The sequence below is a fragment of the Paramisgurnus dabryanus genome, chromosome 5, assembly GCF_030506205.2.
Source record: "Paramisgurnus dabryanus chromosome 5, PD_genome_1.1, whole genome shotgun sequence".
NCBI lineage: Eukaryota > Metazoa > Chordata > Actinopteri > Cypriniformes > Cobitidae > Paramisgurnus > Paramisgurnus dabryanus.
In genome coordinates this window covers 25,435,653-25,463,509 of record NC_133341.1, presented here as the reverse complement: position 1 = coordinate 25,463,509, position 27,857 = coordinate 25,435,653, and the positions used below count along the sequence as shown (strand labels likewise).

The window sequence follows — 27,857 nt, the reverse complement described above, 5'->3', positions numbered from 1 at the left end:
CTCTCTGATGCTGTGAGTTCCTCCTCTCTATGGTTGGGGGGGTTGAACACAGGATTCTCGCTGCTTTCCTTTCAGTCTGCATTCAGACACACACACATAGACGCAGCCATGAGCGCAGGCGATGTGGTGTGCACAGGATGGCTCATAAAATCCCCTCCGGAGAAGAAGCTAAAAAGATTTGTGAGTAAAAGTCCCGTCTCTTTCTCTCTGTGTACATGTGATGTATTGAGCATTAGAAGGAGGTACTGCAGTATGAGGATCGGCTGTCATTTCAGTGGTGGAGTATCTATGTTGTTATAACACAGGGTTTCCTTGCATCTCCATGCTGTGTTTTTCTGTGCTGCAGATCTTAAATGCTACATCTCTGTGCACAACTGTGCCTTAAATTGTGTGTTTCTGTGCTATATTGTTTACACTTGCGTGCCCTGTGCTGGTCTCCATCTCTGTCAGTGTTTAATACTATTTAACTACTCTATAAAGCTCTGCTTGGCTGTTTTTTAATTTCTGTCACCTGTGGACTTTGGATTTTTGTAATGTGATGCTTTACACTTTAATGCTCAGCTGTGTTTGTGCAGCATTTGTTTGCCTTTCTGCACGTGGCTGTGCTGTTTTGCATTCCCTCATGCCTGTGTCAGATTCAATGCTGTGCTCTGTGACATAGTAATTTGCCTGTGCTATATTGCTTGCACAGCGTGTTACTCTTTTAGTGTAAATTAAATCCTATATGTTTTTTGCACTGTATGACAACTCTATAACTGCAGGATATTTGTTATTTGTTTGTTGCAGAAATGCAAAGCACTCAGTTGACCTGTGCTGTACCCATTTCTTAGTTCACCGCTACAGTGTATCTGCACTTTTGACACTTGCTTCTGCATTCACTGAGTTGGTGTTTTTGTTTAGCTGTTTTTTGACTAATGCTGTGTTAAGATATATGTGTAACCTGTATGTAAAACCCAGGTTAAGTCATAATCTTTTTTTTCAATCTTTGACATGACCTTAGTCAATATTAATTATCAAGGTTATATTTTCACAGCGTTTTTCTTTTTCATTATGTAGGATGATTTTATGTAGAAAACAGCAAATCACTCACAATGACTTGAGCTGGGTTTTCACATACAGGTTGACATATTTGGCAAATTTCTTTCTTAGATAAAACGCAAGTATATAATACTTGTTTAAAGTTGCTTTACATACTGAAGCACACTGTTTACTTTAATAACTGTACAACCGGATTACTCGCGCTACATGTTTTTTTGCATGAATGTAGAGGTCTCGGTTGTTTGGCCGAGAAAATTTAGGGCAGGGAGGACCACCCGTCATAAGATGGGTGTACAAAGTGTTAGCCTGACACCACAAACATGTTTTCTCCCACACCTCTCTTTCTCTCTAGCCCGCTTTCTGTTTCTGTGAAATTTGGGTGTGTTGCAAAACATGGGAAGCCAGGGTGCCAGGCAGTTGAAAGTGACCCTGCATTCAGAAATGGGTTGTGCTATCAGAGACCACACAGGCAAAAATGGGAGGACTACTATTAGGACTTGACTGACAAGCCAGTGCACATGTGTAAACAACAAGTGTGTCTGGAGGCTAAGAGAAGTAGGCCAGTGTTTGTCCATAGTCTATATGTTTTAATAGTTAAAGAGGCATGTGCATGACATGAAGAACAAGCATTTGCTTTCTCCGTCTGCATTGCTGGTTTTGTGGTTTTAACTGGTAGTAAAATGTCAGACAGTGGGAAGAAGTGTTTGTTGTGTGCTACCAGGGTGATCTTTCTTTTTTTTTTTTTTTTTTGAAAAAGAATGCCTCTTTTTTATTCTTCCTTTTTTATTTATTTTGTTCAAAAGGAGGAAGTGCTGGGTCACTTAGTTTAAATAATAATGATGGCAAAGCATAAACTGTTTGGTGAAAACACACAGACGCACAAACTTATGCATGTTCCACAGATGTATATTGTGTCTGTTTCTTTTTAGTTTAAAAGTGTACAGTTGTAGGTCTGTGTGTAATAGCACTAAAGCATACAGTTTGTTGTTGGTCTAATAGAGACACACGTTGTTGAACATTAGCTTATATTTACATATAGAGGACACTGTTATTATCCTGCTTCCCCTTCTAAGAGGAACTATTGACCAAACAGGCCAAGCCAGCATAGCTGCAAAGAGCTGTGCACTTTTAGGAACGCAAATTCAGAACACAGTTTACATGCAGATTAACACATATAAACACATACATATAAACAGAACATTTGTATAGTTCTTTGTCGCAGACAAACTTTAGGCCAGTTTCAGACTTCCCTTCTGTGAAGAGTTCTGGGAAAATATGGCGCTAGTTCCTCTCTTTGAACCAGAACACACACACACAAACACATGCATAAGGGGAACAAATGTATCTATCCAAAAGAAAGAATAGAGAGAAGGTCTTTGTTTGAGAGAGAGAGAGGTAAATCAAGGTTAAGCTTTGACCCTGCAGCTCTGAGCATGCTCAGAACATGTGGTCACAATGGCAAATTCTGCAGAAAACAATTTAGATAGGAAAGGGTAACACGTGTTGCTAGTTATGTGAAATGTACATGTTGTAACAGTTGAAAAAAAAATAATGTACCCTATCAAAAGTTCGTTAGCACTTACTCATTATTTATTACACATTATAGAGTAATAGTTATGGAATAACATAAATGTTACTATGTTGTGACTAAAAGCATCCAAAATGAACCAAAATTATGTTATATTTTATCATCTGAAGTGTAGTTAGATTTCCTAGAATTTGCTAATTTGAACTTGTGACATTTTATAAAAATATTTTTTGAGGACTCACCCCGAGATGCATTTGAAACAATATTGAAGTTGTTAACATTTATTCTGGGCTCATATTTGCAGTTTAATGTATTTTTTTAGAGTCAATCATCATTAAAAAAATTTTTTTTAAGTTTTCTAATGAAAGAAAGAAATATGCAGGCACAATTATATTTTGTCTTCAAAAGTATTTTCAAACATTAGAAAAAAAATTTCAACCCCGGGAGTCAGACGACATTGGCTTAACTTAGCACCCTCTTCTATACGTTACATCATTAACACGCTCGCTTGTAAAGTTTATTCATAGGCCGCTGTATTTTGCTACTTATGTTGTCTGTCGATTTTTCTGTGTTTTCCCATGCTTCTTTTAATGTAAAGCTGCTTTGAAACACTTACCAATTGTGAAAAGCGCAGTATAAATAAAATTTGATTGAATTGAATTTAAACTTCCATCTTCAGATTAAAGACTTTTAAGAAACATTTCATTCATGTGTTTACAAACTTTTTGACTGGTACTAAAACAGCAAAACAAATCTTATACAGATATATAGTTTTGTGTCCTTTCAGAAAAAAAGGTACAAAAGTTCCTTTAAAAAGGTCATATTTGATACAGATATGTACCTGTGAGGTACCAGTATGCACCTTTAGGTACAAAAGTACTTTTTGAAAATGCACCGCCGTAGACAACTTTTGTACCTTCTTGTACCTTTATTCTAAGAGTATACCTGATTTCATAATAATCTAAATTCATGTTACCCTTTACAATGAAGGTTAGGGAGATTTTTTCCTCTGAGTGGTATTTGTTCTATTTAACAAAATATTAAAATGTTGCATATAAACTTTATCAGTTAAGATGACATTTTTAGGAAGTTTTTTTGCACATTTCCCCTCTTTAACTGTAATTCTATTTTTGTAAGTGTAACATGATACCAAACACATGATGGTATTTCGTGCAGTTCCTTTCTGTTTACTTTAAACTCCCATAAATATAGAAAACTATTTTGCATGTACTTCACAAATTTACTGTAGGGTGAAACCACCAGAAAATCTGTAAAATGGATTTAAATTGTACAATGTTTAAATTAAGCTGATAGTACTAGCTGCTAACAGCATGATTTTGTTAGATGAACTCTTTTTTAAACAAATATGCCAATGTAGCTTTTTTGTTTACAGTAGACAATGCATGCACAGATTCAATTTAGGCAGATGTCATATGTACCTACTGTACAATAAAGAACCTTATCTTGATCTAAAGTTTGCCTATTCAACATCTAAGATTGCTCTAGAGAAATTTTAGTTCTGTAGAAGGTGTCTTTTTTGATAGTTACTGATGAACAAAATATCATCTGATAAATGACCATTTATGTAAATTGAGAAGTTTCGAGACTTCTCTGATCTCATCTTGCTTAATCTGGCTCTCAGGGCTCATGTTTTAGTACTTGGTCTTAGCCTACAAGAAGAGGAAGAAACTTTGGCTTGTGACGCCACAGGGACAGAAATCATGCAGCTTTGTGGCTTTCTTACCCACAATGCATTTGTTGAGCTCATTTGTGACATCTGTAAAACGACCTCAAGGGAGGAACTTGTCGGATGATACAAGTGAGACAGTATGACCTTTTATTCAATATTACTGAACGTCCTGTGAAATCTTGCTTACGAAAATAAAGAAAATAACAGCCAGTTAAGCAAAGACAGTTTTCCTCGAAATGAGTGAACTGAATGATCTCAAATAAGCAAAATACACAAAGACATTCAGGGTTGTGGTCATTATGTTTTAAATGTGTGCATGTTCAAGGACAAGTTAAAATAGAAAAGCTTATCTTCTTTATTCACTGCAATTACATATTCTTATAGCAGTACATTACTACTAAATGTAAGCAGGACATAGCTAAAGTTAATGGAAGTGATGGCTGATATTTGTTTGAATTGTAAGTTTTATTGGAGTATATATGGTCAGTTGGACAGTAGTGTCTCCTTTACAGTACTGTATGTGACCCTGCCTGTGTTTTACTGGTTTTTACATAAAATCTTATATTCATATTTGAAAAATAAAAAACAAGTTATCTCGCTTTGAACTCTAAAACTTTTCATACATTTCTTCCACAAATTGTGCCATATTTTGATATGTAAGTGATTAATGTTGTTATAATGTGCAAAAACGTGTACTTGCCGCCAGACAAAACTAAACTTGTTGTTGTGTTTAGTAACAGTCAAATCATCCTACATAAAGAACATTCAAAGAAAATCTAACCTTGATATCTTTAATATTAACTCAGACCATGTCAAAGATTGAAAATGTTACTTTATAGCCTACTTAAAATTCTTGTACTTTTGTGTTGCCGTTTCTGTTATCTGCAATGCAATTATTGTTATTTGCAATGCACAACCTGAAGAAGGAATAAAGTAATTTTGGTTCTGAAAAAGAGAAACTAAGTTAACCTGGGACTGAAGGAACTGCTTCTCTCACAATCTCATTTAGCTGAGAAAAGTATTTTTGCCCTGTAGTTTCTGTAACAGTAATTAACTTCTTAACTTCTTTGTGAGAATTTATTAGATAAAAATGTACAAATTTCCTAAGGCAGGTACAGCATGCACCTTTAAGTGCAGAGAAAATAGAATATAATGCATAAAATCTAATAATAATAATTACCTAAGAGTAATGCAGTAACTCTGTAAACTAACATTAACTTAATTACTTAAGACCATAATAACCTCTTAATAACCTATAATAATCTAAAACAACTAACAGACATATTTTAGCAGAAGATTACACTGTCGAAATGGAATTAAAGGAGTCAAAGATGAAACCAAAGGATTTGTACTGATTGACCGCTGTGTGTTGATTATTTACTTTTGGTAACAATATGTGCAACCTGTTTATGCTCTTAAGATTTTTTTTTTTTTTTTTTGAGAAGTTAGTTTGCAAGTCATCTTTGACTGTCTCTGTTTCATTATCAGGCCCTATTTTTTTGTATCTGCATACAAGTAATTCACAAGGGCAGGTCACAAAATATTTCAAACCCAAAAAGTGATGCAAATCAAAAGTCATTTGTTAAAAACAGACTTGAACCTTGCTTGAAGAATCTTGAGGGACGGTAGCAGACCCTGTATACTGTAACAGGTCCTTTAACAAACACATTTACTGCCTCTACCTCCTTTTTGTCCCTTAAAGGGATAGTTTACCCAAAGAATGAAAATTGTGTTAATTTTTACTCATTGCCATTTTGTTCCAAACCCATGTGATTTTTCTTTGTTATAATACAGGGTTTCCTTTTCCTTTGGTTCCCATATTTTTTTTGGAACACAAAGTAATAATTTTCAAGAAACTTTCTAATCTTCAGATTTTTTTTCAATACAACACAAAGGAAAATCCATATGTCTGTTAAACTTCAAAAAGAATGAACCAGCACTATAAATTAACCGTAGGTTATTTCACGTAAAGTTTCTATATTTCTATTCCTGAAAGGTTTCATTTAATGTTTCTGTGTCACAGGACGAGTAAATTGTTGTTTATTGAAATCAAATAGATCCAATAAGACATTTAACTTTATTGCTCAATCCTCATTGAGTGTATTTGTCTCTCCAGAGCCATAATGCTAATAAAATTTTCTTCTAATCTCATTACTGTGTTTTCTCTTTTATTTCTTAGTCATGGCGAAAGAGATGGTTTGTTCTGCGGAGGGGTCGGATGAGCGGGAATCCCGACGTTTTGGAATACTATCGTAGCAAGAGCTCCCGTAAGCCAATCAGAACTATCGACCTTCAAGAATGCGAGGTAACCATTGAGGCCGAGGTGCGACCGACCAAACGCCAGTACCAGAATCAGCACCTTTTTGTAGTTAAGACCGCCACACGCATCTTTTACCTGCTGGCTAAAACAGCAGAGGAGATGAACAGCTGGGTGCAGAATATCGGACAGATTTGTACGTTTGGAGGTCTGGATGGACATGCAGGTGAGTAAAGAAGAATATAATTATATACAAGAATTTAAGTGCTCCCACAGCAATGCAAAAGGTCATGGGTTCAATTACAAGGGAGCACACATTCTGATAATATATATACAGTACAGCAGCTTGCATGCACTGCGTGCCTTCCAAATGCATAAATCTAAACATACTACTAATATACTTAAAAAATATATATATTTATTGTGGTCAGCTGTTCTCTTAATATTTGGATATTAATGCATAAAATAGGAATTGAGCTTGGCAAAAAGTATTTGACACATTAAGGCGTTGTACTGTAGGTAATGTTTTTTGAGTCAAGCTTGTAATATTTCTGAATATACACACATATATATTATATGATACAACATAAGATTGTGTGAAAGACATTATACTATAAATAGCAAGATGCAAATGCGTATGTTGCTGTTAGGAAAATCATAACTGAACAGGTTACGTGATACTACCGAAAGAGAAGATTATACATATTTATGTTGAAACCTTGGCATGGTATGTCATACAGGACATATAGGTTTGAATCTGTCCTCTTCACTATCTAATGAATAGCAAAAGCCCCTCAAAATTAAAATCCAGTCACACTTTAGTTTAGGGTTTAACTTTCACCAACTATTAATTATGACTCCTAATTATTGCTTATAAGATCAGCTGTTAAATTTAGGGATTGGGTAGGATTAAGGGTTATATACAATAAGATCATGCTTTCTGAGTACTAATAAACATGCAAATAAGCAACTAGTTAATAGTGAAAATTGGACTAAAGGGTTGCTTAAATTCTTCTTTAAAACAAGCACATCTGTTTTCCTTTTGCAGTAACCACCATGAGTGTGGGATTGCCACAGATGAACTTAAACAAGAATAAAAAACCTTGATCGGAAAAATCCTCCTACAAAACAGCCCACGATCATTAGAATAAATAGACTTACACAGGAAGATAATTAGACACAAGATTTTTCTCCATAGAGATATGCAGAGACGGAGAGATTGAGAGAGGCTGTGATCTAGGCGAGGTGTTATTTTAATATTCTGTTCCATCTCTCTCTTTCCAATAGTCTGCAGAGCAACAGCTGCGTCACAGAGAAGTGTTCAAACAGACATTAAACACACACGTTTGTCATACCGTAGACAGCCCATAAGCAGGCAGCAGTTAACATCCCACATCAAACAGAATAGCAAGCAGTATGATCAAAATCTCAACTTATGGCTGCTGATAGGGAAATAACCTGTTTATGTTCCAAAAATGATTATTTTATTTAAAGGTGCTCTCATCATTCATGTTTTATGTTATATGGCCAATACAACAGGCACCTTTAACTCATACTGACGTACAGCATCAAATAAAAGCAACACTGTTTGGCTACACTGTCAGAAAAATGGTACTGTGTGTACCTATGAGAAACTATTCATGCATTCTTTGGTACCACTATGCAGCTCGAAGTTACCAATATGACCTCTTTAGGTGCAAGGTGTACCTTTTGAAAGGTTACTGCCATAGTAACAGCTGTGTTTACGATTTTACCATTCTTTCTAACAATGCACCAATTTATCAGCCATTATAAAATTATTCTGTAAGTAATTCCCCTTTATTATTAAACACAAAAAATAGTAAATGCATCTTTCAAGGGAGTGTGAGAAAAAGAAGTTACACATTCCTGGAAAAGATAACAGAAAGATGAGTGATACAGCAGGGCGGGAGGGTGGTTATTACACAAACAGACACACCAGTTACCACCAGACACGTCAGTCCCATGATCTGAATTTCACAATTTTTGATTTTTTTTATTGATTGATTGTTAGTTTTGAGATCAAAATTACTGGTAATTTCCAGAAATATGCAAAGAAATTTGAGAAAGTTGTGAACAGTCAGTAATAAACAAAGAACAAAGAAACGAATGGAAATATGACTAATAAATACAACATCAAGATAGAAACGGTACTTTAAGTCTTCGTAGGATACTGTTTGTTTTTTGAGGTTGCTTGCTGTCACTTTAAAGGTCACATATTGTCAAAACTGAAATTCTGTGGCTTTTTCATGATACCTGAGGTCTAGGGGCTTTGTAAGTACCGTATAAGTTTAAGAGTCAAATTCACACAGCCTGCTTGAAGTAGTTTTGAGTTAAAACTGTTCGTTTTCCTCCTGTAAAGTTGCTATGTCACCAATACACAGTCGCCTCCTACAGTCTCCACCCCGCACTGTCCCGTTTTGCCAAAAAAAAACCCTAAAGCAGTGGTTCCCAACCTTTTTCACTTCAAGGCCCCCTAGTTCCCCACAACAATATTTGAAGGCCCCCCACTCACTCAATTTTTCCACATAAAATGAAATAGAGCTTGGAATGACTAGACAGATGTATAATTGCTACTAAAATGGCCAAAAAAATAAGAAACATCTTCATTTTTACTTGTTTTTTAATGCTTGTTTTGTCCAATTTTTAATAATTTTAAGTCATCTTGAGGCCCCCTTGGAAATCTTCCCTGGCCCCCAGGTTGGGAAACACTGCCCTAAGTTATATCACACCTTGTGAGAAAATGCTGTTCAATCGATGAATGTCAGGAAACTAAATCATTGCACAGGTTTCTGAAAAACATTTATATACGAGACCAATGGCTAATGTTCATTTAATCAGAAATTCCTCAAAAATTAGATCGACTTTAGCCGTCCGTCCTACATATCACAAGTGACTGCTTCAATATGGCAGAGTTCAATGCTGGTTTCTCCAAGAATCTACTCATCAAAGATCTTGCAGTCCTTAAGTTTGTTGGGTCCGACTTTAAATCCACAACCCATAAGTAAAAACATTTTAAGTAGGGCTGCACGATAACTTGCACGCGATTGTCATACCCATCTAAAGTGGTAAAGTGGTACGTAGTAAAGTGGCATTGCCTGCTTTCAGAACCGGCTGCCAGTTTTCGCTTCTGAACGCAGCTGATGGTGATTTACTGCTAATCAATTAACCGGATTTACTAACTAGGTGCGCGAGACAATCGCATGCGATTTATCAAGCAGTCCTAACTTTTAAGTTACATTATGGAGCCAGAGAAAACTGAAATGATGTAAACAGTTATGCTACGCTAACGTGATGGTAACTTAATGCTTACGTGTTGCTTTTTAATGTTAAAGTCTTTGGTAGTCACACGTTTTGATAGAATATCTGTTAGAAAGATGTTGTTTGTTTTCTTAATTAACATACACCGGCCCTGTTAGTAGGGCTGTGACGGTGGCGAATTTTTACCACCGCGGTGGAACCATCAACAACAACCGCCGGTGTTGCGGTGGTGGGGTCCGTGGGGGGGAGTTAGGGTGAATTAAATGGAAAGAAAGAAAATAGCGTTTCACTAAATGCACTTCCTGATGCGCGCGACTTTAACCTGGTAAAATTTTTATTTCACAACAAAAGACAAACGTGATGTGTATTTCACTGTCACTGGAGACCAAAAGAAACTAACGCAGACGCACAACACAGTGACATGGCTAAACTCCAACGTGCTGAGTTATGCTAAAATCCACCAATGTAGTGGAAACGCCATACATGGTAATGTAGCGGATATTTGTGTATTAACATAAAACAATGTTATAAATTTGTATCTTAGGCTATAAATTACTGTACAACTTTTGTTATTATTATTTCACGTGTACAAAAAACTGCAATTTTTACTTATTATTTTGTTTAATCATTCACCTGATATGTTACGTCACACAACCGCCAGGGGCACTTCACCACTGCGGTGGTCATGACAAAAGTCCCACCCCTACCTGTTAGTGTCTGTTTGTTTATTGATTTTAACCTGGTAAGGTTAAAATCCAACATGATCTCACAAAGTTCCGTGGGATAGTCACGGTTACTCAACTGCTTTTTCCTATTTTTAAACCATTGTTGCTTCGGTTTAGGGTTAGATGGTGTTTGTGTTAGTATGTCACTTTAAGTATTGGTTTATACTATTTTTTCTGATACATTCTTTTATATTTACAACTTTAAACAATTGTCACCTGGCTTGGGGTTAGAGTTGGGTTTGGGTAAGGGTGCCATTTTATGTAAATCTTACCCTAAACCGAAGCGACAATGGTAAGAAAATAGGACAAAACATTTGAGTAAACAATCAGTGAGAATGCCACGGAAAATGCGGAGATCTGTGAGAATGCCACAGAACAATGAGCAAAAAATTTGTGAGATCAGGTTGTTAAAATCTCTTAGTCTCTGTGTCTGTTGGTTTACTAACAAAACATTTAGTGTACAGAAACCAACATTTCAGTGTACTTCCATGAATAACGTTATTTCAACTGCGCATTTCACTCATTAAACAACAGGCCAATCAGAAGAGAGGCTCATGAATTTACTAATTACAGGCCAAAACGACCTGTTTTTAGCAGAGCTCCTGAAAGAGGAGCTGTAAAAATATATAGAGATTTTTTTGGATGTTTTTGGTACTTAAACTGCAAATACATATTCTTAAGGACATCATAACCTAAAATAAAACTCTTGAAAGCCTAGAAATATGGGACCTTTAAGACATACTAATCGATAGATGGATCTAATAAACGCACATCTAAAATGGCCTTTTTTCCAACTGTTTGAAAACTTACAACATGATAGACATTTGACATCATATGTGACCGTTAAGTGCAATAAGTCTAGAATGTGAACACAGTTCGGTCTTCAGGTGCGAACGGGCGGCATGTGTGCATGTTTGTTGTGTGCAACTTGTTATACATAATTATATTGGCTACATCCGAAAGTTCTAAAATGATTCCAAGCATCGAGGCATGTCCGAATCCAATGTTCCTGAGATATCTTCATCATCTTTGTCCCACAATTCTATGCCTAGGCGTGCATGGGGAATGAGACTGGTCGAACCTGGTCGAGTTCGGAAAAACATAATTAGGGCCAAAAAAGCGGCTGGAGCACAAATTTAGTGTGTAAATTTTTTTTATTGCCACATTTTGATTTTAGCGAGAAATTGTATATTGTAGTTTATAAAATATGGGATTAGTTTTCACAAATGTGCTCCCTATTTATATTTCAAACAGAATTCCATTATGTTGCCTATGAAGGCTGTCCGAAAGCGTTTCTCTGAGCTGTCTTCATGCCGCCGAAGTCATTGCCTCATTAGGCAGCGAGGCAACAAGTCAGCTGCATAAGCTTTTCCGACAAAGCAATTGTTTCCCCCGATCCTTGGCCTTTTACTGTATGTGAGATGACAGGTTTGACACAGACCCGTCACGTGTGTATAACTGAAAACTTTGCAATTAAAGCAAGGATAATGTGGTGTTGTGTGTACTCAGCTGATTGTGATTGACTCAAGGTTGCTACAGTAACGGAGTGCTGCGTGCCAGAGAGAGAGGGATTGTTTCTGTGCGTTAATTTGTAAAAGTCAAGGCTGTGAGTTCACCAAGCTGTCTCCTCTTTGTATCATGACAGATTATTGGATCGTTTTATTTGTTTTATGTGGACCTTTTTAATTTTTGCGATTATTTTGCGATGCAAGATCTATAGTTGATTTTGTGCTGCGTTAAAATTTTAGATACATTTTTTTTTGTTTAATAGACAAGACATAGACGGTTGTACACGCCTCTAAACTGTGTAAAGTTTGTGAAAGATAAATCTAGTATATACACAACCCCATGCACGTGTGCACTGTTCTACAGATATGAGAGAAGCCTATTCACCACCTTCACATTGTTTATGCCTTGCATTGTTCAAAAGGGAGTGAAGTTTGGAACAAAAAGTCTCAGTCCTTGCTCATCACTAAGCCCTGCGGGACATTGTTGACTGGGACTTTGGCTTTATTATTTGCAGACAGACTGTTTTACAATGAGACAGATGGACAGCATATTGAAAGATAAACAGATCAGAGAGATTTGATTCACACCTGGAGGCCTGCAGTTTCAGATCCTGCTTTGGGTCGTGCATCAAAAAGACACTCAAAACAAAGGTTGGACTAAACACTGTGGGGTCCTCTTAAAGGGATAGTTCACAAAAAAAATGAACATTTGCTCTGAATTTAATCAACTTCAGGCCATCAACTTTTTTTTGTAAAGGGGACTTTTTCTGTGTTTAAGTGCTATAATTGGCAATTGGGTCCCCAGTATTAACCTAAAATGTGAAAAAGATCAACCCAGTAACTTAGTTTTGGTAAACCATTCTCTGTAAGCATGTGAAAAATAAGGCTATTGAAATTTCGCTCCCCCTGTGATGTCAGAAGGGGATAAAACCCCCTCTTAATCTGCACTATCCAACCACGACACTGCCATTTAGTGCAGAGATAAGCTCATTTGCATTTAAAAGGACACAAAAACTGTAAATTTTTGCTCACACCTACAAAGTGGAAATTTTAAAATGTTATTATAAATTATCTATATGATTTTTTTGAGCTAAAACGTCACATACGTACTCTGGAGACACAAAATATTTATTTTACATCTTAAAGAAGTCTTGTGAAATGTCCCCTTTAAGTAAGAAACCCTGGAAAATATATTTTATAAAATGCAAGCAAGTCCCCAAAAGGAACCATATCTATTGTATAGTCTTGGATGCAGACACAGACAACACAAAATTAAAGATGGAGTTGATGATTTGGAAAATGCTAATTTTAGCCTCATAGCATTGAAGGCATACAATCCTACCCTCCCTGCAAATATCCGCCAAAACCACGGCCCCTTCAAAATGCATGAAAGCACTGCAGACTAAACCAAACCAAAAGTGCGATAAAGAAGAGAAAGAAAGTTATAGGTAGTTGCTGTTTGCCTGCTATCCTCGCTTTGTCTGCACAGCGTAAGTTCAAACAAAACTTTTATAAACTTTCCTGTCAGTTATTTCGCCATTGCTACAGTATGTCTACCACATCACTATGACAACTGTTGTACTTCCACCAACCTCCATGTCTTATGGTCCTCCTGTCACCATGACAACCACTCACTGTAAGTATCCTCCCTGTGGCCGTGTAATCATAACAGCCGCTCTTTATATCGCTTCTCTCCCTGTGCCTCTGTCACCATGACAACCACTTGGCTTTTCCCCGCTCTTTCTCCCTATGACTTCGCCATGACAACTGATCATTGTATTTCGACTCTACCTTTGACTCCATCACCACTTATTGTATCTTTTCCTTGGCCCATTTACATTACATCCAATTATTGCATTTTTGCTATGCATCTGATGCCATTACTATAAGAGGCGCTCACTGTGTTCTTGCTGCTGACCCATCACCAGGGCAACCGCTTACTGTATTACCGCTGACACTTTAACCTTATCACCATGACAACTGCTCGCTACAGCTCTGTTTCCACAATCCCTTGCAAAGCATAGTTTGACTCGCACGTGTACACAGACGTTCGACGCATGCGCATTGCGACAAAATGCAATGAATTACCTGGGCTACATATTACATTACACACATGCGCAACCTACACGTACAAAGTACGCATAGTTACAAAAATCCAGCGGTGTGCGTACAGTGTGCTCGTATAATTCTGGATTATTAAATTTGCGTCACGCGCACTTTACGTGGACCTTGTGCTTTTTAAGACAAATAGATATATGTTTTAACCTCACTACAGATGTTTTAAGTAAAAATAGATATTAAAAATAAATAAATACAACCACAAGCCTGAAATCTGTAATAATTTTTTTATATTGTCAGTTATTCGAAAAATTCTGTGATTCTACAAAATTAACCTCAGATTTTCTTGCCTTGTGTGTGATCGAAAGCAGGTTTTTGATTACCCACAATATTACCTCAACATTCTCTTTCAAGTACCAGCAGGTTAGATTCATCTGATATCAGACGTGCAAATCATACCAGCAATGAGTCAACACTGTACACGTCTGTTTATAGGCAATTAAAACTATTGCGTTATTAGATTAGTCTGTAAAAATAATATTTCCCAAAATAAAAGATGTGGCACACAAATACAAATGAATGATCTTATATGACAGAATAAACAGCTACTGTAAACACACATACACACACATCTACAGATACAGTACTGTGCAAAATACAGGAAATGTCTATGCATTATTAAAATAATAGTAATATTAAACCTACATTTTAATCTAATTGGTCTCCTCAAAAGAGTTCACTAAACATTGACTTTTGCCTGAAGAAGACATTTTGTTACAAATTTGTTTTTGTTTTTTTATTTGTGTACATTTTTCCTAATAGGCTGTATGTTTGTAAGCTATATCACCTACAGTAGCCCTACTATCTGCAATGTTCTTGCATTTATTTATTTAAATGCAGTAGTTCCACCTTCCAAAAGCATTTTTGCCTACTACTTACTAAAAAATGATTACACCCCCCAAAAAATCAGCCTTGAACTAGTCATGCGCTCGCCTCGTAGCGCGTGTAACAGGCGTGAGCTTCACGTGCTTGAGTCATCTGTGGGACCGAGATGTTTAGAAATGTCTGCCCACTAACACGCTGTTCAGTCTAAACAGGAAGAGAAAGAGAGATTTGTATGTGTGTGGGTTCTTGTGGGTGGCTGATAAAAAAGCGGGTGATGTGGTCTGCCACCTTCTGGTAATTAAAAGCAAAGTTACCATATGAAGTTGAATTATTGCTCCATTTATTTATTTGTCATTTTTTGCTTGGAAAATGAAAAGTATAAACACTGTTGACAAATCTTTGTCTCTCTCTCTCTCTGGTAGAATCAATGGACAGTCTTAATCGAACTCCATCTTCCCAGCAGCCCTCTCCAGCCCTCTCTCCTCATGTTTCTCTGGTGGCCAATCAGGACACAGTTACCGTCGAAAACCATGCCATCCAAGACAGGCCCAGCGAATCAGATATTAGCCCTCCACTTGACTACCTCTTCCTTTCTCAATGTGAGACCGGCACGAAGAGCATCGTCAGGCAAGGCCCACTCCATTATGATCACACGTTATGTGAATAATAATTACGTATTAATCTCAATACGGAAATGAGATTCATTCCATATAGCAAGAGGCTATCTGCTTTTCCTCTAATCTGATTTAATAAATGGTGACTGATAGAAGAAATGAGAATATAGCTCGCGCTTTTCGCTTCGGTGAAATCTTTTGATCTCGGTCATTGCAGCATAACACGCTGTGATTAGTTTCAAATAAGAGCTTAGTGAGCCTACATGTAAAATAGGGACACACCATGACATGTACCACTAGTGTTATGAATACTAAGACCTCATTATGCAGGTTATAGATGATTAATGAAAACCAATGTAGGTTTCTGTGAGCAAAATCTTTCTTGGAAATCTGAAATTAGCAGTGGTGGCCGGTGACTTCTTTATTCAAGGGCGCTCGATGCAAAGTTCGTCACACAACATATATGTAGCCCGTCATGTGTGTGGTTCCTTTTTTCAAAATATGTGTGCTGCGCTTCGAGAGATTGTGTGTGCATCACGTGTCTTGTCAAAATAAGTGCCTGCTGCAGATGAGTCTAAAGGGTTTATGATAAAAGAGATGCTCGCGTTTGCCAGATACTTGCATAATCTCATGTGTATTCTGAGAATGTCTTGCATGTATTTTGTCTCCTTATCATAAACGGTTTTGATGCGTGTGCAGCAGGCACTTATTTTGACAAAACACGTGATGCACATGGTTCACATGACGCAACAAACACATATTTTGAAAACGCAAGCAACACACATGACACTCCGAACACTTATTTTGAATAATGCCCCTCGGATGAGCAGTCACGAGCCGCCACTGAAAATAAGTATTCTTAATGGTCTGCATTCGTTAAAAATGAGTAAATAAAGTATTTCAAATCAATATTAAATGTTTCATACATTAACTTATGAGGTAAATAGCCATGTAAGAAGCGGGATAATGTACAGGCAGCAGGTTGTTATCGCAAAATAAACCCCTTTAATGTGATACAAGACCTGTGGCCTATACATTATTCCTTACTTATTGCATTTATTGAATAAACTAAATAGGGGCAATAATCTAAATTGAGCATACGTTATTTTTTATGCATTTCTTTGTGTTTGTTTTCTCACAGGTGTGACAGCGTCTCCAACTCAGAACGTTCCTTTGAGCAAAGCTCATCTGAGTACACAGAGGATGTGTTTAGCCCCGCCCCACGCATTGACTCCTCCCCCTCTCCTTTCCTTTTGGGCGGGGCGCCCGAACCTCCCTTCAGTGCCCCCTGTGGCCCACTCTCTCTCTCGGTCTCCTCCTCACTCTCTTCTTGTCTCTCCTCTCCCGTTTCGTCACGGCAGCCGTCTGACATTTTCAGATTCGATCGGCCCTTCTGCGTTGCATCAGAGTCACAGACACCTCCTCCTCTCCCGCCCAAACCCACGCATCTGTCGGATTCCCACTCCAATGACGATACGGGGCGTAATCAGGTGCAACCGGTCCTCCTCCCTCGCAGGACATCACTGTCAGGAGTAGACCATTTCAGGAGAGGTGACCATACGTCTGCACAAAAAAAAACACTTATGTGACCCAGTCTATGAAAAACCCAAGTATTTTTTTTGTGATTTACTGTTTCTATTATTTCTTTAATATTGACTGAGTAAGGTCATAAAATAGGGTCACATATATCCATATGTGTGTTACTTCATGCATGAGTCTTTCTGCCTAAAATCAAGTACCCCTTTTCTAACTTCACTTGTTTCAGCAGAGTTTGACCATCCTGGAAGAAACTGGAACAAACGACTGAGCCTGAACCTGGTAAAGAAATATTCAAATACAAAATAGTCAAATGAACCAGGAGAAAGTTAAACAGGAGCTCTAAACTAGCATCTACTTTGAATATTCAGTTCTAGACACCAGATGTAACACAGTGCTTTTCTTCCCCCCAAACAACTTTCTTTTCTAGCCCATATTTATGAACAGTGCAGTTACTGAAAACCACTCATTAATATGTGAAGATTCGTATGTGCCCATGGCCTCCCCACCTATCAGCAGCTCTGACGCTACTTTGGACGGGTACATACCCATGAGCCCCACCAGCTTGCCTGTCTCCTTACTGTCCAATGGGAAAACAGAGCTACCCTCACCTTCAAATCCTGACCTTGAACCCCCTCCAGTTGACCGCAACCTGAAACCAAGAAGGCGAGGTAAATGTTTTGGTTAAAAATGCAATAAAAGCTAAAAATTATTCAAATCACGTAAAAGCACTTAAAAATATACTGTGTGTGTATTTGCAGCATCAGCATTGCACATCTTGAGTGATATTTCTGCAAAGCCTACAAAATTAAAGGCTTTGCATAAAACAAAATTTTTACATTATTCCTTGAAGATGATTTCTAGGATATTTGTATAAATGAATATAAATAGTGCCCAGAATATATATATATAGTGTACAGTATATTGCCAATGACTCATGTAGCTCAAATAAATGATGCGATGTCATAATTGTACTAACATAAAGTTATTTTAGAACGTTTTGTTCTGAAGTGGGTAGAAACTGGTTTATCTACATGAAGGTCATGTGATACTGGCCTTGTGGGTTGTGTTAGATGTAACTGCTCAGCAACTAGAATAAAACAGGTTAGAAAAAACAGAGAAGTGGAATAGATGATCTCATAAAAGGAGAGGTAAAAAAATTGATGACGCACGTAAAAGATAATTTTGAGGAAGATGATACACAGAACAGGCTAAATAAAGCAGAGGGAAAGTGATGTCATGATCACACACACAAATCTCGTGCGCTAACTTTACTCTATACAATACTGCATACTGCTTACTTTGTTTATAGTAGTGTATGTGTAATAGGGGTGTCACAATATACCGCTTTCGTCAATAGATGTTTGCATTTTCGCGCTAACGGTACATTCACACAGGGCAAAAACGTTCACGCTTGCTTTTCTGAAGCATGGCCAACAGCCAATCACAGTGGCCGCAACACAAGCTCCGGTCTTGCATAGACGTAATCTAAAAAGTTATTTGCATAAGGCCATCTGATTGGCTGACGCACGCGTTGGTGCTTGAAAAGTTGAGAAAGTTCAACTTCTGCCGCGAGCAACGGCAGTGACGCAACGTTGACGGATCCACAATTCAGTTCGGCAACGCATGATGTCACCCATTAAAAGTAAGTCAAGAGAGCCTTCTATAAGTTACATATTGGACCTTTAAAGGGACACTCAATTTTCCAGCTCCCCTAGAGTTAAACATTTGATTTTTACAGTTTTGGAATCCATTCAGCTGATCTCCGCGTCTGGCAGTACCACTTTTAGCATATTTTAGCATAATCCACTTAATCGGATTAGACCATTAGCATTGCGCTAAAATGTGCGCTTGATATTTTTCCTATTTAAAACTCTTTTTAAGACTCTTCTGTAGTTACATCGTGTACTAAGACTGATAGAAAATTAAAGCTGCGATTTTCTAGGCCGATATGCTAGGGACTATTTTCAGGCGCTGCGTAATATCATTGCGTCTGCTGCAGCCATGTTACGGCAGCAAAGTCCTTGATAATTACGCCAGAATGAGAGTATAGTCTTAGCCATAACGGCCTAGAAAATTGGTAACTTTCAATAGCAGGGACTATTTACTGCGTAATATCAATGCTCATCTTATTACTACACGTTTGATGTTGTTTAACATTTTACCTTCGGCCAAAAATGATATTAAACCCATGATTTACTCAACCCCAAGCTGTCCGAGTTGCATATGTCCATCGATTTTCACACAAACACATTTTCGGATATTTTAGAAAATGTTTTAGATCTTTCAGTTGATTAAATGTAATGTTACGGGGTCCACGACCTTCAAGTCCAAAAAAACTGCATCCATCCTTCACAAATTAAATCCAAACGGCTCCAGGATGATAAACAAAGCCCTTCTGAGGGTAATCCGCGCGGTGTTGTTGTAGAAATATCCATATTTAAAACTTTATTAACGAAAATGTATACCTTCCGGTAGCGCCGCCATCTTAAACTCCTCTGTATTCAGGAGAGAGTATTAGCGTAGTGTACGCACTTTTCTTAGTGACGTATGACAAATTTGGAGGGGCGGGGGCACAGAGCAGCAGCAGAGTAGCCTCCGTAGGCTGCGTAAGCTCTCATCCTGAATGCGGACACGACTAAGATGGCGGCGCTACCGGAAGGTATTTATTTACGTTAATAACATTTTAAATATGGATATTTCTACAACAACACAGCGCGGATTACCCTCAGAAGACCTTTGTTTATCATCCTGGAGGTCGTGGACCCCGTAACATTACATTTAATCAACTGAAAGATCTAAAACATTTTCTAAAATATCCGAAAATGTGTTTGTCTGAAAAACGATGGACATATGTAACTCGGACAGCTTGGGGGTGAGTAAATCATGGGTTTAATGTTGTTTTTGGCCGAACTATCCCTTTAACAGCCACAAGGGTTACAAACTCTTTTTCTGCCTCCCTACTCTTTTCTTTTGGGTATAATAAATTGGCCAAAATCAAATAAAACAAAATAACCAATACTAAAGATAAATTTGACTGATAATATTGTTCATATTGGCACTGTGACTCCTTTAGGCCAAGACATTTGTGTAGTGAATGCCTGATATCAACAGCCCTAATATGTTGAATATTTATTTATGGGCATTAATAGCATAAATTGTATACATACATATATACATACACCCACCAAAAAATTGTATAAGTCAGGAAGCGCATAATTCTGTTACAGACAGAGCAGGAAACTGCTTAAGTGGAGACACAAAGCACATACAGGTCATGCACCTTCATACAAAGGAAATGCCTCATTAAACTAAAAGTGTGTGTTTGGCTATAGTTTGTGAAGGCCAAATTTCTTGTGAGCACAATTTAGATGTCTTTATTTACAAAAAAGGCTACAAAAATGAAAGTTTTTCTTTTAATCGTGTGATGTCAAAAGGTTTGTGTGATGGGTACGTTTAAGGGAAAGGATAGGGGTTAGAAATTAATTATCATTGGTATAATATAAAATGTCTTGCAGATGCTGTTACTAATATATAGAGAAACAAACTTGTATCTGTATTTGTGTAATCCACGGTTTGAGTAATTCACATTCTGTTTGGTCTTACAGTACGACCGCCACCCTTAGACCTGCGGGGTTTGTCCACTATCTCTGAATGTCCGTTCCACGTTCCTCTTACACGCACCATGACCGAACCCAAGTGAGATATGCACAACACAAGATCACTAAATCCTAAACTGATTCTCTGCACTTTGTTCTTTTCTATACCACTTCATTTCTGTGTCTTAATCAGTCTGGACTCTTCTGCTCCTAGTCACCTGACCTCTCTTTCCTGTCTGCATGACCCCTTCCGCACAAGTGTTTTCTCATTCATGTCTGTCATTTGTTTTATTTGTTAATCGTAAGACTGGCAGACCGTGTCGATATTCATATGGTTGTATTTGACCGTTCACGTGTTTTGTTTTGTCTCTAGCGCATCGTTTCAGTGTGTTCCTTTGGACAGGCGGCGGGGGTGGGGCCTAAACGGTCCTGAACAGGAAGAGAGCCTAACGCCGACGGTAATGTAACTTCCTGTTTAACTCGTCCTCTCTCGTGAATAATTTATTGCTCCATTTTTCTTTAAATTTAGAAGAGTGAAAGGGCAATAGGGAGAACAGGAGGAAAAAAACTGATGAAGAAAACACAACTATAAATCTTTAGGTGTGTCTGAAACTGCACACTTATAGTATGCACTATTCCATGCTGTTTTGTATAAACAGTGTGTTCAAAATGAAAAAACAAGAAGTGCACTTAAAGTACCTATGAAAAATGTTATTGTGTAAAACTGGGCATTTCGGGTTTCAGTCAAGCCAATTTTGGGTGCTCTCTCAATTGCAAAATGTTTTCAGTGTGCTAAAACGTTAGCTCTATAAAAACTCCCATAATGCAATGGAAAAACCACAGAGAATTGCTGCACCCAATGTTCGTTTATTGAAAATCACATGACCTTTTCTGAAGCTCTTCAATCAAACTTGTACAAGCCACCTCAAAAACATAATAAAGCTTTATTTTAGGTAATTTTTTTAAGTAATCCTAAAGACCACGACTAGCTTGCAGTGGCCATCAGGGATTGAAGGCGATCCTTAAGTGATATACTGTACGTGGTGAATATGATCATTTTTATGTGTTAAAGTAACAGTTTGTGTTTCTTCAGGACTCACGGCAGGTTTTGTTCCCAGCTTGCGATTCCACCCCCTGGATGGGACGTTCACAGCTGGATTACTTGTCACTAGACTTCAACTCCGCCTCACCTTCACCTGTCCAAAAGGTTAGTGCATGAAACAAAAAGCTCAAAATCTTAATGTTCAGTTGATGAATGAAACTAATTTCTTGAGGATTCATCGCAAACACATTTGTAGGCACCGGTGTCTTATGTGTGATGATCTTTCTGGGGCTCTTTTGGCAGCAGTAACAATGACTTGGCTTTAAACGTGAAATGTTGTAAATCTCCCTTTATGACGCTCATTTTGTCTTATTCAGTTTGTCTTATTAGTGCTTTTTGTAATTTTTTTATCGTTGAAAAGCAGCCTTATAGCAAATACATATCGGTACAGGAAGTAGAGACATAAAGAGAAACAGAAGCTTGTTGGTGTTGATAGCCCAGTTAGTGCGCCGATATGTAGCAGCAGTTTACTCACACCGACCAGAGTTCGATTCCCGTCTCTGAGGTCCTTTGTCAGTGCGCTCCCCTATCTCAACCCAACAATTTCTAGTTTACTCTCCATTATACTGTCTGAATAAAGACCAAAACATATCTTAAAATATATTGAAGAAAAAAAGTCAGCTTATGAAATATAGTATTTTACAAAAGTCTTATGTGAGCACCAGTGTTGGGTAAGTTACTCAAAAAAAGTAATCAATTACTTGTTTCTAATTACATGTTGAATCATGTAATTAGATTACTGTACAAATTTCTCTCTCAAAAAAAGTATTTCATTACTTATTACTAATAACTTTTTAAATCCTATTTAGTACAAGAATACTTTAAGGTCCAATTCTCACTATTAACTAGGGGTGTGCAAAAAAATCGATTCACATTTGAATCGCGATTCAAGCTTTGCCGATTCAGAATCGATTCATAGAATTCCAAAAATCGATTCATACATTTTTTTTGTAATGCCGTGTTACTATTGTCATGAAATTAGTTTATCTCAGTATTCCCATAGATGCCGCTGCGTCGTATTCACTCTGACTCCTGCAGACTCTTGTCACAGTGTTTCCCACACATTGACTTTACTTGGGCACGCTGCCCAGTTATATTAACAAGTGCCCAATATATCTGGCATCAAATTTTGTCTTTTTTTGTTTTTCTGTGATGATGACACTCTTTAATAATGACATTTTGTGTACGACATGATGAGTTCGATATGCGTTCACGTGCTCTACGTGTATCTTATAGAAATAATAACCATTATAACACCAGTCACATTTCTAATCTGTAGACCTGCACTGTCTATCATTAATATACTATATTATTGTATTTAATAGAGTTTGATAAAAGGGGTCATCTAATTGCTTCATAACAGTTTTTATTTTTTGCAAAAAGACATAAAGTAACTACATTTAATTTGTTGTGTTTCTTTTCTTTAAAATTGTACTACAATCAGTCACATAGGAAAAATGAAATGACATTTATATACTGTGAATTGTTTTTTAAAACCGAGAATCGTTTTTGAATCGAAAATCGATTTTGAATCAAATCTTGAGCCTAAAAATCGAAATCAAATCGAATCATGAAATTTTCTGAATCGTGCACCCCTACTATTAACTAACTATTACTTTTGCCTTAATATACTCTAACTACTGCTTATAAATACTTAGTAAAGTAGTTGTTAATTTGAAGTAGGCCTATTGGTTGAAATGGGGAGGGGTTATGGATGTAGAATAAGGTTTTGCAGAATAAGGTATTAATATGCTATTGAAGTAGGGGAGAGCGAGGCACAACCTAACGCTTTTTGGTTTTGGCTCAATCATTCAAAAAATATTTGAGTTTGATTAATTATATTTTTACACAAGCAACACACACATCTCTGCTACAAATGAACATTTGAAGTTTGTTTCTAGAACTTACCATTCTTGGACAATTACACCAAACATGACAGAAGTGCAAACATTACAACTTACCCAAAAAGTTTGCAATACTTCAATACTATTTTGTCTATATACTTGAAGTGGATATTGTTTATATATCTGTCTATAATAGTTTCAAAAATCACATTCTGAGATAATGAGCATCCAAGTCTGATTTTAGCCATTCATTTCATTATGATTTCAATCTTTGACGTGACCTTATTCAATCAATATTAAAGATATGAACAAAAATAAATTTGACACACGATTTTTGATAAGACAGGCACATTTATTTTGTTGGCAGCCAGCAATCATTCGTGTGGCTATTTAAACCAACGACGAGAATTACGCTAACGTGAGCGGTTTTCATATCATAAGTGCTGAGGGGTTAGTTCTAACACAGCGTTACAATTAACCCCGCTGGGTGAAAATATTTTCAAGCCCACCAAAAAAGTTGCTAAGAGCTGCAGACATATTTCAAAAAAAGATTACGTAGAAATTACAGTATTACTGGCAGCTGGTTGCCAGTAACTTACTGTAGATTTAAATTTATGTTAATTACCTGCAACAGTTTGTTCAAAGTTAAATGAAAATTAAACATTAACAAGTCTTTATCTTTACAGAATAAAACTAAAATAACATCCTTAAGTAAAGCATTCTGGGAAACAAAATCTGAAGGAAAAAACTGAAAAAGGTTGAAGAGGATTTTTGGTTCCCAGAATGCTTTGCATGAGACTGTTATTTTATAGTTTTATTCTGTATAGACAAAGACTTGTTAATGTTTAATGTTCATTTAACTTTGAACAAACTGTTGCCAGTAAATAACATACATTTAAATTTACAGTAAGTTACTGGCAACCAGCTGCCAGTAATACTGTCATTTCTACGGAATCTTTTTACATTGTACATAAAAAAACATGCATTTTAATGCTAGACTTTAAATTTTGATGTTAAAGAACACCCCTTATGGATTACCAAAATTTGGACATAATGTGTGTTGGCAGTGTGTGAACACAAACACCCGACGATGAAAAAATCCACCCACTTTTGTTTTTTTAATCCCCATTAACTTAAATCAGTCTCATTAGACATGGCGTTTTAATTCTCTTATCAATGTGAGGTCACATTGATAAAGCCCCGCCCACTAACAGTCCTACATTACCATAGTTTCCACTCTCAGCGAGTTGTACTCTGTGAACTAGATACTATTGTCTCAGACTGTATTAATCAGATCTATTTTAACTGAAAGCGCTCACTGTCTGTCTGTTTGTAAGGAAGTGAGGAGTTGTAGCTCATTTGCATTTAAAGGTGCAGATATTAAAATAGCTCGTTTCTACTCCCACACAAATAGGGGCATTTTGGGCATGCTATAATAAATGATCTGTGGGGTATTTTGAGATGAAACTTCACAGACACATTCTAGGCACACCTGAGACTTCTTTAGTTACTAACAGAACTAACAGAAAGAAAAAAAACTCTGAACAAAATTGCTTCTTTAGGCAAAAGTCGGTATTTAGTGTGACATCTCTTGGCATTAAGCACATCTTAAATTCTTCTGAAGAAACTGAAGTCCTTGAAGGTCATTAGATTGGAATAAGAAATCAGGGTTTCATTTAAGAGATCCTGCAGGTCCCTGCCATATTTTCTGGTTGTCTCTAATAAAGAGACTGAGAAATAATTATTCTATTATATCACTGTTACATTGCAAAACCAACAAATCCAATGGTGGCCTAAGATGTTTGCACAGTACTGTTTATAAAATACATGGTAAAACATAATTATAATAATAAAAAACATAGAACTGTCTGTAACTTGGTAGGTTCATATTGTTGACATGGTTTTGTTGATGCTTTCAGAAACCATTGCTGGCAGATGAGTACAGGGTGGATTATGTGAAGGTAGATGAGAAGAAGACGCAGGCTTTACAAAGCACCAAAATGGAGTGGAAGGACAATCGTCAGTCAAAAGCCTAAAGCCTTTTGGGAAAACAATCAATTTAAATTATTAATGGTTCAACACTTGACTTGTTTCATCTACGATATCAGGTACTTTTTGTTCTTTTACACTGCTGTGAAGGGTCAGCCGGCAAGGAGATGAAAATGAAACCTTCAGCAAGAAGGAAATTATTCCAGAATAAAAGACCTCCAAGACGACGCAGGAACTGAAATCTTGTAGTCGGTAGTTGCATTGGCAAGAAAATCCAAACTGTGCTTGAATCTCATCTAAAAAGATTGCTCCTCAAATTTTCAAGCTGAACAAAATTGCACAAACGCAGTCCATCGGGGAGTTCTAGGAAAAATTCAGACTATGGAGTATTTTTTGCACCACTTATTTTGAAATAATTTCCTAAATATAAAAGCACATCGATCATTGATGTATGCGACACATACAGTCTATGGACACAAATGATGCGTTGCCTCTTTATAAATATTATTCTGAAATAATGTGTTATGAAGTCTCTATGTGGATATTATGAATTTGTTACATATTTATGATGTGTACAATCACTGAAGAGAAGGATTATAGCAATGAATTTCTTTTGCACTGGTTTAAACACCCTGAAGATCATGTTTTACATGGACACCTTATGCTACGATGTTTAATGAGAGTTGAACCACTGGAACCAAACACTGTGATTGGACGCTGGAAAAAAAGATTTGGTAATACATCAGAACTTTGAAGGAAATTTTTGTAAAAGGGAATTTTCTTTGCCTTTTTTTAACATTGAATGGCAAGTGAATATAATTGAATGTTGAATATGTGAGACTACTACTGTCATATTATTGACCTGCCAGGGTTATGAAGGGCTGTCAGAATGTATTTCTCCGATTACTTTGACCGGTTTACCATTATGAGGCATTACGAATGTATTTCTCGGCTGTTCGCGAATTCTTGCGCCATGTCATGCTACGATTATGACACTGTTTTGCCATTTTTCTATTGGTCACATTGCACCTTTGCCATACTGGCAAGAACACAAAGATCTCATGGGAAACAATCACTGTGACATCATCAGTTTTATCCTGATATTCTTCAGTGCTCTATGTCTCATGAAGTGAGTGAGTGAGTGAGTGAGTGAGTGAGTGAGTGAGTGAGTGAGTGAGTGAGTGAGTGAGTGAGTGAGTGAGTGAGTGAAATGTAGAGACCTTACTAACCTGTGTGAATGAATGGATGTCTTTACGTAAGCAGATAAATTATTGTGATGCTGTTCAGCTCAATAAACTCGAACAAAAAAATGACAGACTCTTCTTTTATCTGTTGATTGCATTGAGTAGTGAATATATGACATTATTTGATGATCGGCGATCATTGATCGCACATTTTCTCAAGAAACATAACATTTTCTGAAGAAAATGTGGAAGATGCTTGATCATCCAAACCACCACACTACAAAAGAAGATTGTCCTGGATAGTTTCTAAGGTATTTATTCACAGAAAGTTGTTAAAGTTGTTGAAGTTTGTAAAACTGTGAACCCAGTCTCACGGAGTTGCATATAAATTGGCGTGCATATGATACGCCAGTCCTTCCCATTCACTTAAACGGTGCATCTTTTTATGTTGTTTTATTTATTGCTTTCTCAATGTTTTTGCTCTTTTTTTTTTAATTTTCGCTTGGGTTTAGGGTTAGAACAACTTTTTAGGGATGCACCGATACTGGTATCGGGTATCGGCCTCGATACCACATTTTCTAAAGTACTCGTTAAAAGTCCCCCGATACCTGGAATCGATACCACGGTTTGAGAAATGTCGATGTTTGAGCGGCGTGTAAGGGGTTAATGCCTCTTGTGTTGTCCAAAGAGGCAGAGTTTACAACAAACTGGAAAACTAGTCCTTTGTTTTTTTGTTAAATTATATGACTAAAGCTGTTACCTGTAAATCTAAATCACGTTTTTTTATTAAGTACTCGGTATCGGTATCGGCAAGTACTGAAATGCAAGTACTCGTATTCCAAAAAAGTGGTATTGGTGCATCACTAATAAAAATGACATCCTAACCCAAACCCCAATTCTAACCCCAACTCCATGCGACCATGGCTTAAATATAGACAAAAACATGGAGAAACCTGTATATTAAATAACATCCTTAAGCAAGTCTAACCCTAAACCCAAGGGAAAATGGTTTAAAAAAACA

The 27,857-nt window shown here is 37.0% G+C and overlaps 1 protein-coding gene across 2 annotated transcripts; it reads left to right on the top strand.

The window, feature by feature from the left end:
* The first annotated feature begins 1 nt into the window (after nucleotide 1).
* gab3 (GRB2 associated binding protein 3) lies at nucleotides 2-26,965 on the top strand. Of its 2 annotated transcripts, none has more exons than XM_065250595.2 (10): nucleotides 2-180; nucleotides 6,436-6,739; nucleotides 15,391-15,595; nucleotides 16,724-17,133; nucleotides 17,348-17,400; nucleotides 17,549-17,789; nucleotides 20,727-20,817; nucleotides 21,091-21,175; nucleotides 21,811-21,924; nucleotides 25,583-26,965. In XM_065250595.2, exons 1-10 carry the CDS (start codon nucleotides 109-111, stop codon nucleotides 25,697-25,699), a joined length of 1,692 nt encoding a protein of 563 aa, XP_065106667.1. In that variant the 5' UTR covers nucleotides 2-108; the 3' UTR covers nucleotides 25,700-26,965. The 2 variants fall into 2 exon arrangements, with proteins under 2 accessions (XP_065106667.1, XP_065106668.2); XM_065250596.2 differs by having other exon boundaries at nucleotides 3-180; nucleotides 17,351-17,400.
* The last annotated feature ends 892 nt before the right edge of the window (nucleotides 26,966-27,857 follow it).

Bases quoted from the DNA above. Each gene is read 5' to 3' on its own strand.
- gab3 (XM_065250595.2), top strand. From the start codon at position 109: ATGAGCGCAGGCGATGTGGTGTGCACAGGATGGCTCATAAAATCCCCT. The intron at 6,740-15,390 runs GTGAGTAAAGAA...TCTCTCTGGTAG, and splicing joins AGGTCTGGATGGACATGCAG to AATCAATGGACAGTCTTAAT. The intron at 17,790-20,726 runs GTAAATGTTTTG...TTGGTCTTACAG, and splicing joins CCTGAAACCAAGAAGGCGAG to TACGACCGCCACCCTTAGAC.